The sequence below is a fragment of the Balaenoptera physalus genome, assembly GCF_965194825.1.
Source record: "Balaenoptera physalus genome assembly, chromosome: 18".
Taxonomy (NCBI): Eukaryota; Metazoa; Chordata; class Mammalia; order Artiodactyla; family Balaenopteridae; genus Balaenoptera; species Balaenoptera physalus.
Genome location: NC_138899.1, coordinates 60,366,922 through 60,379,402, shown reverse-complemented (window position 1 = coordinate 60,379,402; position 12,481 = coordinate 60,366,922). Strand labels below are relative to the sequence as shown.

The following is a 12,481-nucleotide window of genomic DNA, read 5'->3' as shown; positions in this document are numbered from 1 at the left end:
ACCACAGTAGCCTCTCGTGGCATAACCCAGTGCATCTGTACTTGCCAGCCCCCGTGCTTCCCCGCCAGCCCCCGTTATGCACCTCTCCGGGAGCTCTTGACAACAGAACACCAGAGATGCCCACTTCCTACAGCGACAGGCATACGCCATTATGAGTCTACACGGCCTTGAAGCCACTTGGCCTACCGAAGGAGGAATATCCCTAAGGTCTCCCCTCAACCCCAGCCATCCTCTCTGTCCTGGGACCAGAGAAGAAGGCCACAGAGGGCCCACATTTCCCAACCACTGTTCACTGCAGCCCAGAGTAAGTCAGCAAAGCTAAGAGGAGGAGGCTGGCAGAGGGAGCATCTAATAGACGCCAGCAGTGCCCTCCAACCCGTTTTCTCCTCTGTGGATCAGCCTTGGGTGCCAAGAAAGAACCTCAGACCCTAAACGTCCAACATGAACCCCCTGGAAAGTATAAGGTTAAAACTGTTAATGGCCACCCTCTTCTGTCTTTTAACAGTACCTTTAAAATCAAAATCTCAAACAGAGGAAGAATCAACAACAATGCTAACCACCTTCAAGTCTGATTCACAAGGTATCATTTTAATTTTATAGTTTTACGATGATTTTAAATGACTCGCGGAAGCTACGAATCCATCTATGAGACGGTAAGAAGCACAGAATTAGCACGCCCTGAGCCAAAGAGAGTCCTCTTTTGACCATTTTAGATTACGGTAGCCTTCATTAAGGCCAGTGGCCAAGGCATTGTTTCTAGAACTTGGTGTCAGGGGTCAAGGCTCAGGGACGAAACTTGACCAAAGAGTAAAATGCTTTTAATTTTGAATTAAAATTGAGTTTTGAAAGGGGAGGAAATAATATTTACCGCTGGAGTTAGGAGGGAAGACAATGGATTATCCATACTCAGTTCATTCCGTGACATTTACTGTGCATCTACCGATATTTATTGTATACCTACTGTGTACTGGGCAGTAGTTTGTCCATCTTTACATGGACAAAGCCATCCTACCCTCTCAGAACTTAAACTCGAGTGGGAAAGATGAACTATGAACAAACAGAGGGGAATCGATGTGTGCTGAGCATAAGCTTCCAGGCCTCCAACTGCTGACCATCATGGGAGCCTCTTACCCTACAATACGCAGTCTCCACCCTGGTCTCCCCAGACATTTAGGGGTTAACAGTTCACCATACCACATCCTATTCATCATTTTTCCTATTTGTTTTCAGCCTTTGTTCCCACTGAAGAACCGCAAAAGGCAGGAAATGGTGAGAGTCCCACATAACCTATCCAAAGATCCCTGCTCCCCGCAGAGCAGCCGGGGATGGCGTCCCGGGAGGGTGGGCGCCTTGCTGGTCCAGCCGGTGCCGAGTCCTGGAGAGGACCGAGGGACATGCTGGGCACACAGTCCCTGAACCTGGATATGTTTCTCTGTCCTTAACTGAAGAAGGGAGCTAGAACAAGAAACAGAGAGAGGGTCTCGGGAGCGAGACAGAATGACTTGGGAACGGCCCAGAAGTCCATCTCTCTACTCAAGCTCTGTACAGGGACGCCCACATTTAAAGAGGGTCCAGTCGGTCAGTTGCTAGGTTCCCTGAAGTCTGGGCAGCAGGGCTTGACTGGGATGCATGGGCCCCTCCAGACAGACTCATTCGATGGTAACTTGATAGGGAACGAATTAGAGCCCCTCAGATGGTACCCTTAAAGCCTGATTAAATTTTTATTAAGGAGGGGATAGTTGAATTCCATGAGGGGGAAGGACAGGGGAGAAGCCTTTTGGCGGCAGAATCCCACCTGCACACATCACTCCACAAAAGCCCTGCGATTAACCAGACCCATCCTGTTAGAAACAACGTAGGGATGGTCACCTGCTTGCTGCCTGTCAGCATGGGGGTGGGGGAAGAGGGGAGGATCAGGGTTACCTACACAGGTGGCTTATCAAACTCCTTCCAACTCTAGACTATGAAATCTTCTTCATATTATTTCATTTCCGGGTGTGGGGGGGGTAGGGGTAGAGCGGTGCTGCTCGGACTTTAATGTGCAGAGCGATCACCCGGGCATCTTGTTAAAATGCAGATTCTGATTCCGTGGATCTGAGATTCTGTATTTCTCACAAGCTCCTGGCAGCAGCTCGGGCCGCTGATCCTGAAGCACACTGAGTGGCTTTAGAACAGATTACAGATTTGTGCCCATAGCAGCTGCCAGCCCAGCCCATCATTTATCCTTGATTTAAGGACAACAAGGGATTCACTACGTGCAGGGCGGAGGAGGTGAAAACAGGACTGAGTTTCACCTGTGTGCTCTTTTCTCAGAGCCCGCCCGGGGCCAGTCTCCTACTGCTTGTCCCCTCCCTTTCCTCGTCTATAACGTGGGCATCTGCCCTGCAGGGCAAATACAGCGGACTCAAACATCTACCCCAATTCAGGAAGTATGCTTCTGGCAAGAAAAAACGTTACAGGAGAGTCACTGATTGGATGGGGGAGAATTTAGATTTGTTCTTCATCAGCCCGGGACAGGCACACTCCACTTCAGGGAATGCTGTGTGCCCGGCGTTCACTGCATTAGCGCCGGTCCCCTGAGCCACCTTCAGAGATAAGCCACCTTATCTTCAGAGATAAGCCTTATGGTCCCCATTACACAGATGAGGGGACCAGGGTGCGAGGGGACTGAGTGACAAGCTGGGAGGGGCCCGGGTGCTGGGTAACAGGGCGGCCACTTAGGAACCTGGCCTGACACCTGCCCCCTCCCCCAGTCCCCCCATAAAGCAACTTCAGGGGAGGATAATGATCTCACTAGAACAAAGGTAGAGGTTGACAGAAATCCCCAAAGGGAAAGTTAATTAGGAATAAAGCTCATCCTTCTCCTTCCGCCCCAGTTATGGCTGTGTAACTGCGGATTTACTGGGCTCCTGTTGACACGCAGACAGTGCCTGTTGATGTTAATAAGCTTAATGATCATGTGGAACCGAATGCCTCTGAACACTGCTGCTCTGTATTTGTTCAGTCCTGCCGACTCCCCTTCCTCCTTTGACAAACACCTACTTCTTTTTTTCCCTCGAATTAACTAGCTATTATTCAATAAAGCTTACTAAAATACAGCACTCACAAATCATGGGGATTTGCTAAGCTATCAGGACCAGAGCCAGACTCCCCCATGTTGGGCCGGCACATCCTCAGAGACCCGTACAGGGAGGCTCTGCCACCCGGTCTCCCCAGGCCCCTGTTCTACCAGTTCCATTTCTCTCCAGTGACAACCAAACGGAGCTTCCTGAGGTTCTTGCCTGAATTGCCAAGGATTCTTGTGGGGTTATCCCAACAAGAAGTTTTAAAACTTCTCTAGGCCGCATCCCTGGCAGACAGTCTGGGGACACACAGTGTTTTGGAATGAGCGGAAAGGGCGCGGTGCCTTTGCCAGTTGTGAGCTCCCCAGCGGGGTGGTGAGGGCCTGGCGGGTGGAACTGGCGGGAAAGAACTGTGGGGGGACTCCCACCACACAGGGGCCACCGAAAGGAGGCAGGTTTCCACCAGGAACAAGCCAAGGCTGGGGTAGTAGGTCTGCAGGCAGAGAGGCCCCTGGGCCTGGTGTCAGTACGGGCAGATGCAGCTGAGCGGGGTTCTGCATCCCTCCAGGGGCCCAAAGGAGTCAGCGTTTTCATCATTGAACCAAAGTTGGGAAGAAGTGCAAAAATAACGTGCGTGTATGGAGATCACAAAGAAAGCCCCTTCTCTGGCCCCCGAGGCCCAACAGGGACACACATCAGACAGAATCGGTCGGCCCAGTGCCAACCCGGTGGATTTTCAGGGCCCAGCGTGGAGGGGCCGGTGTCATCCTGAAGCTGAGACAAAGGCCACCGTAATTTCCCCGGGGGCCCAATTACTGTGTGGGAGCCCTTCCCCCCAGCTCTGCCTCAGGAGCCACACCTTCCCGGGAGCAGGGACTCCAGGCCCAAGTTGTAATTATCAACTCCTCTATTCGGTCTGCACCCCGTCGACACTGGAGGTTTCCAGCCCTCTCCTGGCCCAGGGTCACCAGGCTGTGGTTGACCTTGAGAACAAAGGCATCTGTTATCTCCGAGAGATTATTTTTTTTTTTTTTTTTTTAGCTCACTGGCTTGGCGATTCATCTCTTAGGCCCTGATTAGCAATTACGAACCATGTGCAATTCTAGAAATGGGCAATTTTTGACAAAACTGACGGGCGCTAGGGACATTCCTCAGGATTTCCAAGAGAAAAATCACACTCAGAATAGATCTCTCTCGGAATAAAATCTAAATTCCTTCCCACAGCCTACAAGGTCCTCAGTAAGGTGGCCCTGCCCCTCCCCATCTCCCTCCTCTCCGGGCATACCGTGCCTCTTCCAGTTTGTCAGATATGTCAACATGCTCCCACTCTCTCTCGCCTCAGGGCCTTTGCACCTCCTTTGCCCCCTGGCAGGGATGCTCTTCCCCAGCCATCTGCCTGCTCGCTCCCTTGCTTCATGCAGGACTCATTCAAATGCCACTTTGTCAGATGAACCTTCACTGGCCATCAGAAACACACACTCACTTTCTTAAGTCCGCCACTGAAACTGACCCTTTTATTCCGATTTTATTAATATCCCCAAGTCAAATTTTAAGTGATTTGATGAATTTATTTAAAGTCTTATTGATGACATATGCATTGTTATTTAAAAGTGCAAGTGTAAATGCCATAAATCTATTTCTCTTTTTGTTTTTGTTTGTTTCTTGTTTTGGTTCCATTTCCAAATGCCTCTCCTTTTGCTGTGCCTTCCAAAATTGAAAGCCGAGGAGTTTGTCTCTAAAGAGAGCTTTTGGGATCGTATGTTAAGTGATCCCATTGGCACACTGGAAGCCGACGACTTCGAAGCCAATGTAAGTTGGATAAAAACTGGAGAACACCTGGCTCTGAACGTCAGAGCAGAGTGGCCCAGGGCCAGCCGGACAATGCCTCTTGAGCCCTGGGATTCACCGCTTCACTACACTGATAGCACAGCCGAAGTGAGCTTTTCTTAAAACAGGCCTAAGCGTAAATGACACACATTAAACCAAAGAGGGTCAGAAGAAAGCCAAGTATGGCACCACAAGGCCCTGCTTTCAGTAATATGAGTAAAAAACCCTCAAGATTGATTTTGAAGGCAGCAAAGCTAAAAACAAATCATGTAAGCTACCTAGATACCTAGATATCAAGGCAAATCGTCCTTTGCAGAAACCCTATGTAAAAATGAAGTTGGGACTTCCCTGGTGGTGCAGTGGTTAAGAATCTGCCTGCCCATGCAGGGCACACAGATTCGAGCCCTGGTCCGGGAAGATCCCACATGCCATGGAGCAACTAAGCCCGTGAGCCACAACTACTGAGCCCACAAGCCACATCTACTGAGCCCGCATGCCTAGAGCCCGTGCTCCGCAACAAGAGAAGCCACCACAATGAGAAGCCCGCGCACCGCAACTAGAGAAAGCCCACACGCAGAAGCGAAGACCCAACACAGCCAAAAAACAAAAAAACAAAAAACAAAAATGAAGTTGGATTCTGGAAAGGTAGACTAAATGTAATTTTCCCACTAAGTACAGCTTAAAACCCTATACATTATATATAAAACAAACACAAGAAGCTTCTAAAAGACGGAGAGAAGAAGGCAGACTGGCTAGGGACCTTGGGACCCAAGGAACGACATGTAGGTGAGTTTCCTGAGTTTTCTTTTTGCTTCATTTACCCCTGACTGGGTGCTGGAAAAGACAGCGACCAGAAACCCCAACAAGCACAAACAAAAGCCGCAGGAAAAGCCTGCTGTCTCCAACTAAAGGACCGGGCATGGGGCAGCCCAGCAGGACAGAAACTTTGGACAACAGCGTCTGCAGTGCAAACACCGCCACAAAGGGCGGTGGAGCCTCTCCCCCAGATCTGAGTCTTGCTCCCACACTCTTCAGAGGGGCACAGACCGGCCCTGGGGGTTTAGTGGCCGTCCTTTCCCAGCTGTATCCAATAACCAGAGGCACCGTGGGAAGTCCCAATTGTTTGAGTAAGCCTTACATCTACAGAATGTTGCATTGTCTTTACTGCACAATTTTTTTTGCCTGCCTGTACAGGCTTGTGGCTCTAATTTCCTGTGTCAACTTACCTCTAAGACTTCCAACGCATGTTGATCCAGGTTATACAACGTTTCTCCTACAACTAACAAACTTTCTCAGGACTGTAGGTATTAACTACAATCACAAGAGTGAAATCTTGTGTCCCTGGAACTCGAGATTAAGCAGATACATTTTTCTAAACTTACAAAAGAAAAGGGGAGAAAAAAACCCTAGGCATTTATACAGTTTTTGCTTTTATTTTAATTGGAAAAAATTCTCTGGTCTCAGTTCCTATTTAGCCCTAAATTCCTTACTTTCCAGACATGCTCCTATACACATTATATTAATAAGAACTGCTTTTCAAATATTGAAATACCATGTCAAAGGGAGGAAAAAAGATTACTTGAACTTTGATTCACCGCAATGGATTTACTAAGACAGGAAAGTAAGCTCAGGCATTTTAGAAAGATTTTTCAGCAAGAGTTGAAATTGAAAGGAATTGTTTTAATTAGAAACTTAAATTATTCGGAAACCTTCGGCGTGCCTGTCAATTGAGGTTCTGCTGTGTCTGGCGGAGCTGCAGCCACAGGCAGAGGGAACATCCCCCACGGAGCTGTGCAAGGTTCTGGATGAGACCAGACGCTGGGAGGGTTCCGTGTGACAGGCAGCCTGTGCAGGTGAGCCCTGGTCACAAGCACCATTCCTTGCCATCTCGGGGGCTTTGCCATCTCGGGGCTTTGCCCAGGTGACAAAGTAAAGGCAAAGAGTTGGGGGATACTTTCCCCCTGGCTGTCTATACCACTCTGCTTCCAAGGATCGGATGTTTAGGAGGATAACGAGGCAGCACCTGCGGCCCAGCTAGTGGCAATCTGCGGACAGGCAGCTGTCCAGCTCGGGAAGCACTGCTTCTCGAAGCAATGCCATAGGCGGCAGGTGTGGACGAGTGGGGCCAGAGAGCAGGACAGAAGGAATGGAGTCAATGCCACGTGGTACCTGCAGCTGGGAGGGGGAACACCACAAGCCACTGGGAGAGGCAGCTGAGGTCCGTGGATCGGGATGGGGCTATCACCCTAGACTTCGGTTACTTTCACAATTCAACCTCTTGGCTGTTTTGAGTTCCCTATACATGTCTGAATTGTTTGTAGGATACACTCGTGCATCACACACCTGCTATGCAAACCCTCTTGGTTGGAAAAACCAGAGGCTCACCCAGGAGCAGTCACAGGGCATGGGAGAACTCATCACTTGGGGGCCCAGTACCCCTACCAGGACCATGAGGAGAGCGGTCCAGAGGCTGGGGAAGCAAACGGGATGAACCCCCTAGGAGGGCACATGTGCTGGAGTGGGGTAGCACAGCCTGGCTGGGACGAGACCTTCAACCAGGCCCCACCAGCGGGTCTGCTGGCTGGTGGACCACAGCGGGAACCATATCTTCTGGTGAACATATCACGGAATCCAAAGGGGCTGGTGAGAGACCACGGGCCTGGGCAAGCAGGCCATCACTCCACCTCAAGGGAGGGATGGTCAACACGGAAGAACCTAGAGGCAAAGGTAGCCGCACCAGAGCCTTAAAATCAGCCTGCCCTGAAGCACTGACTCATTCCCCTATGAAAAGATAAACCGAAGCCTATTAAAAATTTGAAGAGTTTATCTGAGCCTGTGTGGATTCAAATCTGGCAGCACCAAACCGGAAGTGGTTAAGAGCCCTCCACCAACAGGAGCTGGGGAGAGACTTACAGGGAAAATGCAGAAGCAAAGCAAGGAAATTACTGATTGGCCGTAGCTTAAAGCCTAGTTGGCTGCTTGTGATTGGTTGTCCTCGGGTTTTGATTCCCTAACCTTGAGGCATTTATGGCCTTAGGTTTTGGTTTGCTTACCTAGGGCACCACGGCCTTAGAGCCTCCTCAGTCTGATGGCCTCCGTGTTCAATTAACTGAACACCAGCAGTGCGGAAAGGAGCATGCAGAGGCTGGGAATCAGACAAGGCAGACCTGAGACACCCCAGCTTTTCCCCAGCCTAGAAAAACCAGCCGATCACGAGCTCCATTCTTGTATCTGCCCCAGGTCACATGCAGCTTCGGATCTGTGGGTCTTCCACTTACGACAGGAGGCTTGTAAGTGAACGGCAGACTGTACGTTATCAGAGGCAGAACAAGCACCATAACAACCTCGACCTGTAGGTGAGCAGGGCAACACGACAGACCCGTGGTTCTCCTGCACAGCAAGTCAAACTTCACCTTCTACCAAAAGGGATCCAAGAGAAGAAACTCTTGTGAGGAGCCACCTGTGGGTTAGTCCTGGCCAGCATCACGGACTTGGGATAGAATGATCAAATTCACAAAATAAAAAAGGAGCTTGCAATGTCATTACTTTGGAAGAATCTTTAAAGGCAGACTCATCCTCTACAAGAACGTGCTAGGCGCTGCCCTGCTTTCCTGAAGACTGTTATCCTTCACAATGAATAAATAACCAACCACTGAGAGCTTGGCCATACCTGGAACTCAAAAAGGCTGTTATGCTCTTAAGGCATGGAAGCCCTTTTACATTCTAGCGCCACCTCTACATTTGGAAGAAGAGGGTAATTTTATGCTCTCAAACGATTTCTTGGTATGCTACTATTTAAAAAAAATTCTTGAGGGAATTGGAGAATGAGAAAAGGGTGTGATTGTAATGGAAATAGTCTTTAGAACAAATCTTGCTATAGCCACCCTACTGTTGCCACTGCTTGTCTTTTTCGCATAACATGTTGCAATCTCCTCTGGCAGCTTAGGGATTCAGAAAAGTGATAATTAACTAAGTGTTCATTCCCATTTTCTGGCAATTTCATTCTGTGGTCCTTTTGCAGGTTGTGACCAGCTCCTATCAGTCAGTGTTCAGGACCATGCTCAAAGAAATGGCAGCTCGCAATGAACTGGAGGAGGATATGAACATTCCCCTGACTGGTCATCTGGAGAGTGAGACCAGAAGGAAACTGGGAATTCTGTAAGTGACTGGAGAGATGGAGCTATTGGTCAGTGGGTGCAGGTAGGCCAGTGGTAGCAGCAGGGAAAGTGTAAATTGGGTCACCAGAGAACAGAGTAAGGCCAGGGTCGGACAGGTCCCCTGAGTCAAAGAGCAGGGACAAGCCAGGCACAAGGACAAGGGTAAGATTAGGGGTCATGGGGTCAGGATGATCCAGCTGCCTGCCAAAACTCAAGAGCAAAGAAATCTATGAGCAGGGGATGTGCAGGACAGGATCAAAGGTGGGCAGTGACAGAGGTTGGAAGTCCAGGGCAGGCAAAGTCTTGAAGGGACCGTGAACTTGGACGAAAGTCTGGGAAGCAAGGCTCAGACCCCTGGGCCTTTGAAGTGAGGGGACAATGGAGGATCAAGATCCTGCTCCCTGAGGGGGGAAAAGCCCTGAGCTTCCCTGCGCTGGGGTTCATGGCAAGAGCCCCTGCTGGGGATGGGGAATGATAAGTTTACTGCAGACTGCTGCTGGCACCAAATCTTTCTAGTTGGCATGACTCCAGGTCTCAAAATGTTCCAGAACCCCATTTGTACATCCAGACTGGGGTACATGGAAGCCTGCACTTGCACTTATCCAGCTGTCAGAAACCTTGGTGAACAAGGTACCTGGTCAGAGTCTATGGCAGACGCTCCAGCAGTGGCACCAAGGAAGAGGCTGTGGGGATGGGGTGCCCTGCATAACCTCCTTGGTGAATGGAGACTCTCACAAAAACCAGGGAGAGATTGACTGCCAGCAACTTCTGCTCTGGGCTCAGTAGAGTCCTAAGGCCAGAGACCCCTAAGGCTTCTCTAGGAAAAGGGAAGGCAAAATACACAATGCAAAACACAAAGAACATCCAAGCTTTCAGATCCTTATACAGCAGCAAAAAACAAATCCCAAATAACATCCCTGTAAGTTACCCTCTCTCATAGGTTATGTTTTCTCCCCTTCTTTCCCATTTAAGCCTATAACCGAGGCTCATTCTAACCTAATTGCACTCAATGAATATTTCATGAGCACCTCCTGTGTTCCGGTCTGTACAGTAGTGTGTAACCCAGTCTCTACCACTGAGGAGCTAGCTAGTAAGGATTCCACTAGCTTGCAAAGGTGGGCAAAGAGCCAAGGGAGGAAACTTCCCCAAAGGGCCCTGGATGCCTCTGGCTGGATCCCCTCACTGGAATTTAACTCTTGTATACACGTGACATCCTGCTCTCAGCCGGGACAGGCTTCACCCCACCCCCTCCTCGGTCCTTACTCTTTCACAGGTGATGGTAGGCAAGGTAACTGCTTCAAGTCCATTCAAAGTGCTTGCAAATAAGTAACACTTGGTACAAATGGGCCATGAAGAGCTCATTCTCCAGTTCCGCAATTGCTGCTAAAGTACAAGAGCAAATCTCTATTTTCTGCCAGGCAAAGCGGTCCAGCCCTTTCCAGCAAAGGGTATTTGCTTCCTAAGGTTGCTTGGGGTTAAATTATTATGCTCTCTTCAAGGACTCTGAACTGAGAACTTAAAATCTGTCTTGTCAAAGGCCTTCTTCTCTGATCCAATTAAGCCTGGGAAGCTCGCTCCTTCCAGCAGATTCCCTTCCAAAAGGGCTCTGATCTGAGAACCAGGAAAGGCAGCTGCCTCTGGAGACCACCCTTATTTGGAAGTAAAACAGTCCAAGCCACTTTAATGCCAGGATGACTCCCTTTGTATATTGACATGAGAGGGGGGTTGAGGGCTTGATCATTTTGAAGAGCTGTGCCTTAATGTGGCTTTCATGATAAGTCATTTTTGAGTGAGTTTATTTGAAATTTTCCTACTAAATGCAAAGGCGTTTCAGGTGGCTCTGTCCGGTTCGCAGACAATGCTGTTTCTCTAAGCTATTGCCAAATAGCCTTCGCTGAAATATGCACAAGCCACAGAAAAAGCAAGCTGCACGAGCTTAACTCACAGAGCCAGCCCTGGCCTCGCTCCCAGAAGGACACCCATTGAATTCATTTTGAAAGGTCTGGGGGTCAGCCCAGGTGCCCAAGTTGAAGGCCAGTTAGAGGCCAGGAGGGACGCACAGCACCGTGTGCTGGCCCTTTATCCCTGAGTACAGACTGGAAGAAAGCTGGGTCCAAAAGCAGAGCCATCCGGCCAACCCTCCACCTATGAAAAGGCTGAGCAGGCCCTAGCACTGTCTACTGTGTAGCATGACATGGAAGCATGAACTTAGTCTCAGCTTCTAAAGATGAGTCACATTCTTTTTAGGCTGAAGAAAAATTTTGGAAAATATAAGGAAACAATCCTCTGGATTATGAAGAAACGTGAAAGTAAGAACCCTCTCCCACCTTCCACCCCCTTGCCCGGCTCTCCTGGGTGCGTCTCGCTGTCTCCCACCTTCTGCCGTGTCCGTAAGGGAGGGAGAAATGCTTGTTTCCTCACCTGAGCATCAACTGGGCTAGTACGGTCTCAGCTGCTGGGGATAAAATACAGAGCAAGCCAGACAAAGGATAAACCTCGAGGGGTTCATCCTTTGATTGTGCTGGGGGTGAGAGGGAGGGCAGGAGGTGAAGACAGCCAAGAAATCAGGGAATTTGCACATAAAATGGTTAAAGATATGGTGGGAAGGGGATACTATGAGACCACACAAGAAGGGATCTAACCTAGATTTGCCTGGGGTGGGGGAGGTGTCCAAGAAGTCATTGACACAAAGTTTAAGAAAGAGCCCCTTTACCAGATACTGAAGGCATTTGAGGTCCAGCTGTTAAGATGTGCCAATCATGGAGGTTGCCAGTTTTTTGGGTCTAATCAAAAAAAGTTTGAGCCAAGAGCCTAAGCTATCGGGCTACTTAATTCAGAAACTCAAAACCACCATATGGAACATCTTTCAGACGACCAGATCCAACTAACGTAGAAATGGCGGCAATACCCACGGCAGACACACCTAATCAATCATGGTGCTTTTTCTTGCTGAGCCAGGACACAGCCCCAGATCCCTCTCAAGGAAGAGCTCCCATCCCCATACCAGTGTAGGCCCCTGACCTAACTCCTACGGAATAACTGCTGCGGGCCAGTTATCGGATTCAAATTAATCTTCAAAACCACGTGAAGTCGGGTAAAGAAACTTAGGCCAAGAGAATAAGTGACTTCCCTGAGATCACCCAGCCATTGTGTGGGCGTGAACCACACTCAGGCCCGAGACCCCTCAGGTCAGACCCAGGGCTCATCCCCATGACATGTTCAATGAGCAACAAAAGGCAAGCGTGTCTGGGGAAGTAAAGGGTCTTCTAAGCCTGAGTCTCATGTCCCCATTGGAGTTAGAAGGCAGGAAGAAGAAGGAATTACCACCTTCAGTTTCTAGAGAGGGCAGGCCTACCTCCCACCAAGACTCACACAATGGGGTACCCCCCAAACAAGGAGGGCGTTTCAGACGTTCAACAGCCAGAAACACAACAA

The 12,481-nt window shown here is 49.5% G+C and overlaps 1 protein-coding gene across 1 annotated transcript in view; it reads left to right on the top strand.

The window, feature by feature from the left end:
* Positions 1-12,481, top strand: part of ERICH6B (glutamate rich 6B) — a 61,549-nt gene that overhangs the window by 29,659 nt on the left and 19,409 nt on the right. Inside the window, exons 5-9 of the mRNA XM_082434987.1 lie at positions 3,498-3,588; positions 4,674-4,997; positions 8,592-8,643; positions 8,864-9,047; positions 11,294-11,462. Coding sequence (XP_082291113.1) covers positions 3,498-3,588; positions 4,674-4,997; positions 8,592-8,643; positions 8,864-9,047; positions 11,294-11,462 — 820 coding nt within the window. The remainder of the gene's footprint in view (positions 1-3,497; positions 3,589-4,673; positions 4,998-8,591; positions 8,644-8,863; positions 9,048-11,293; positions 11,463-12,481) is intronic.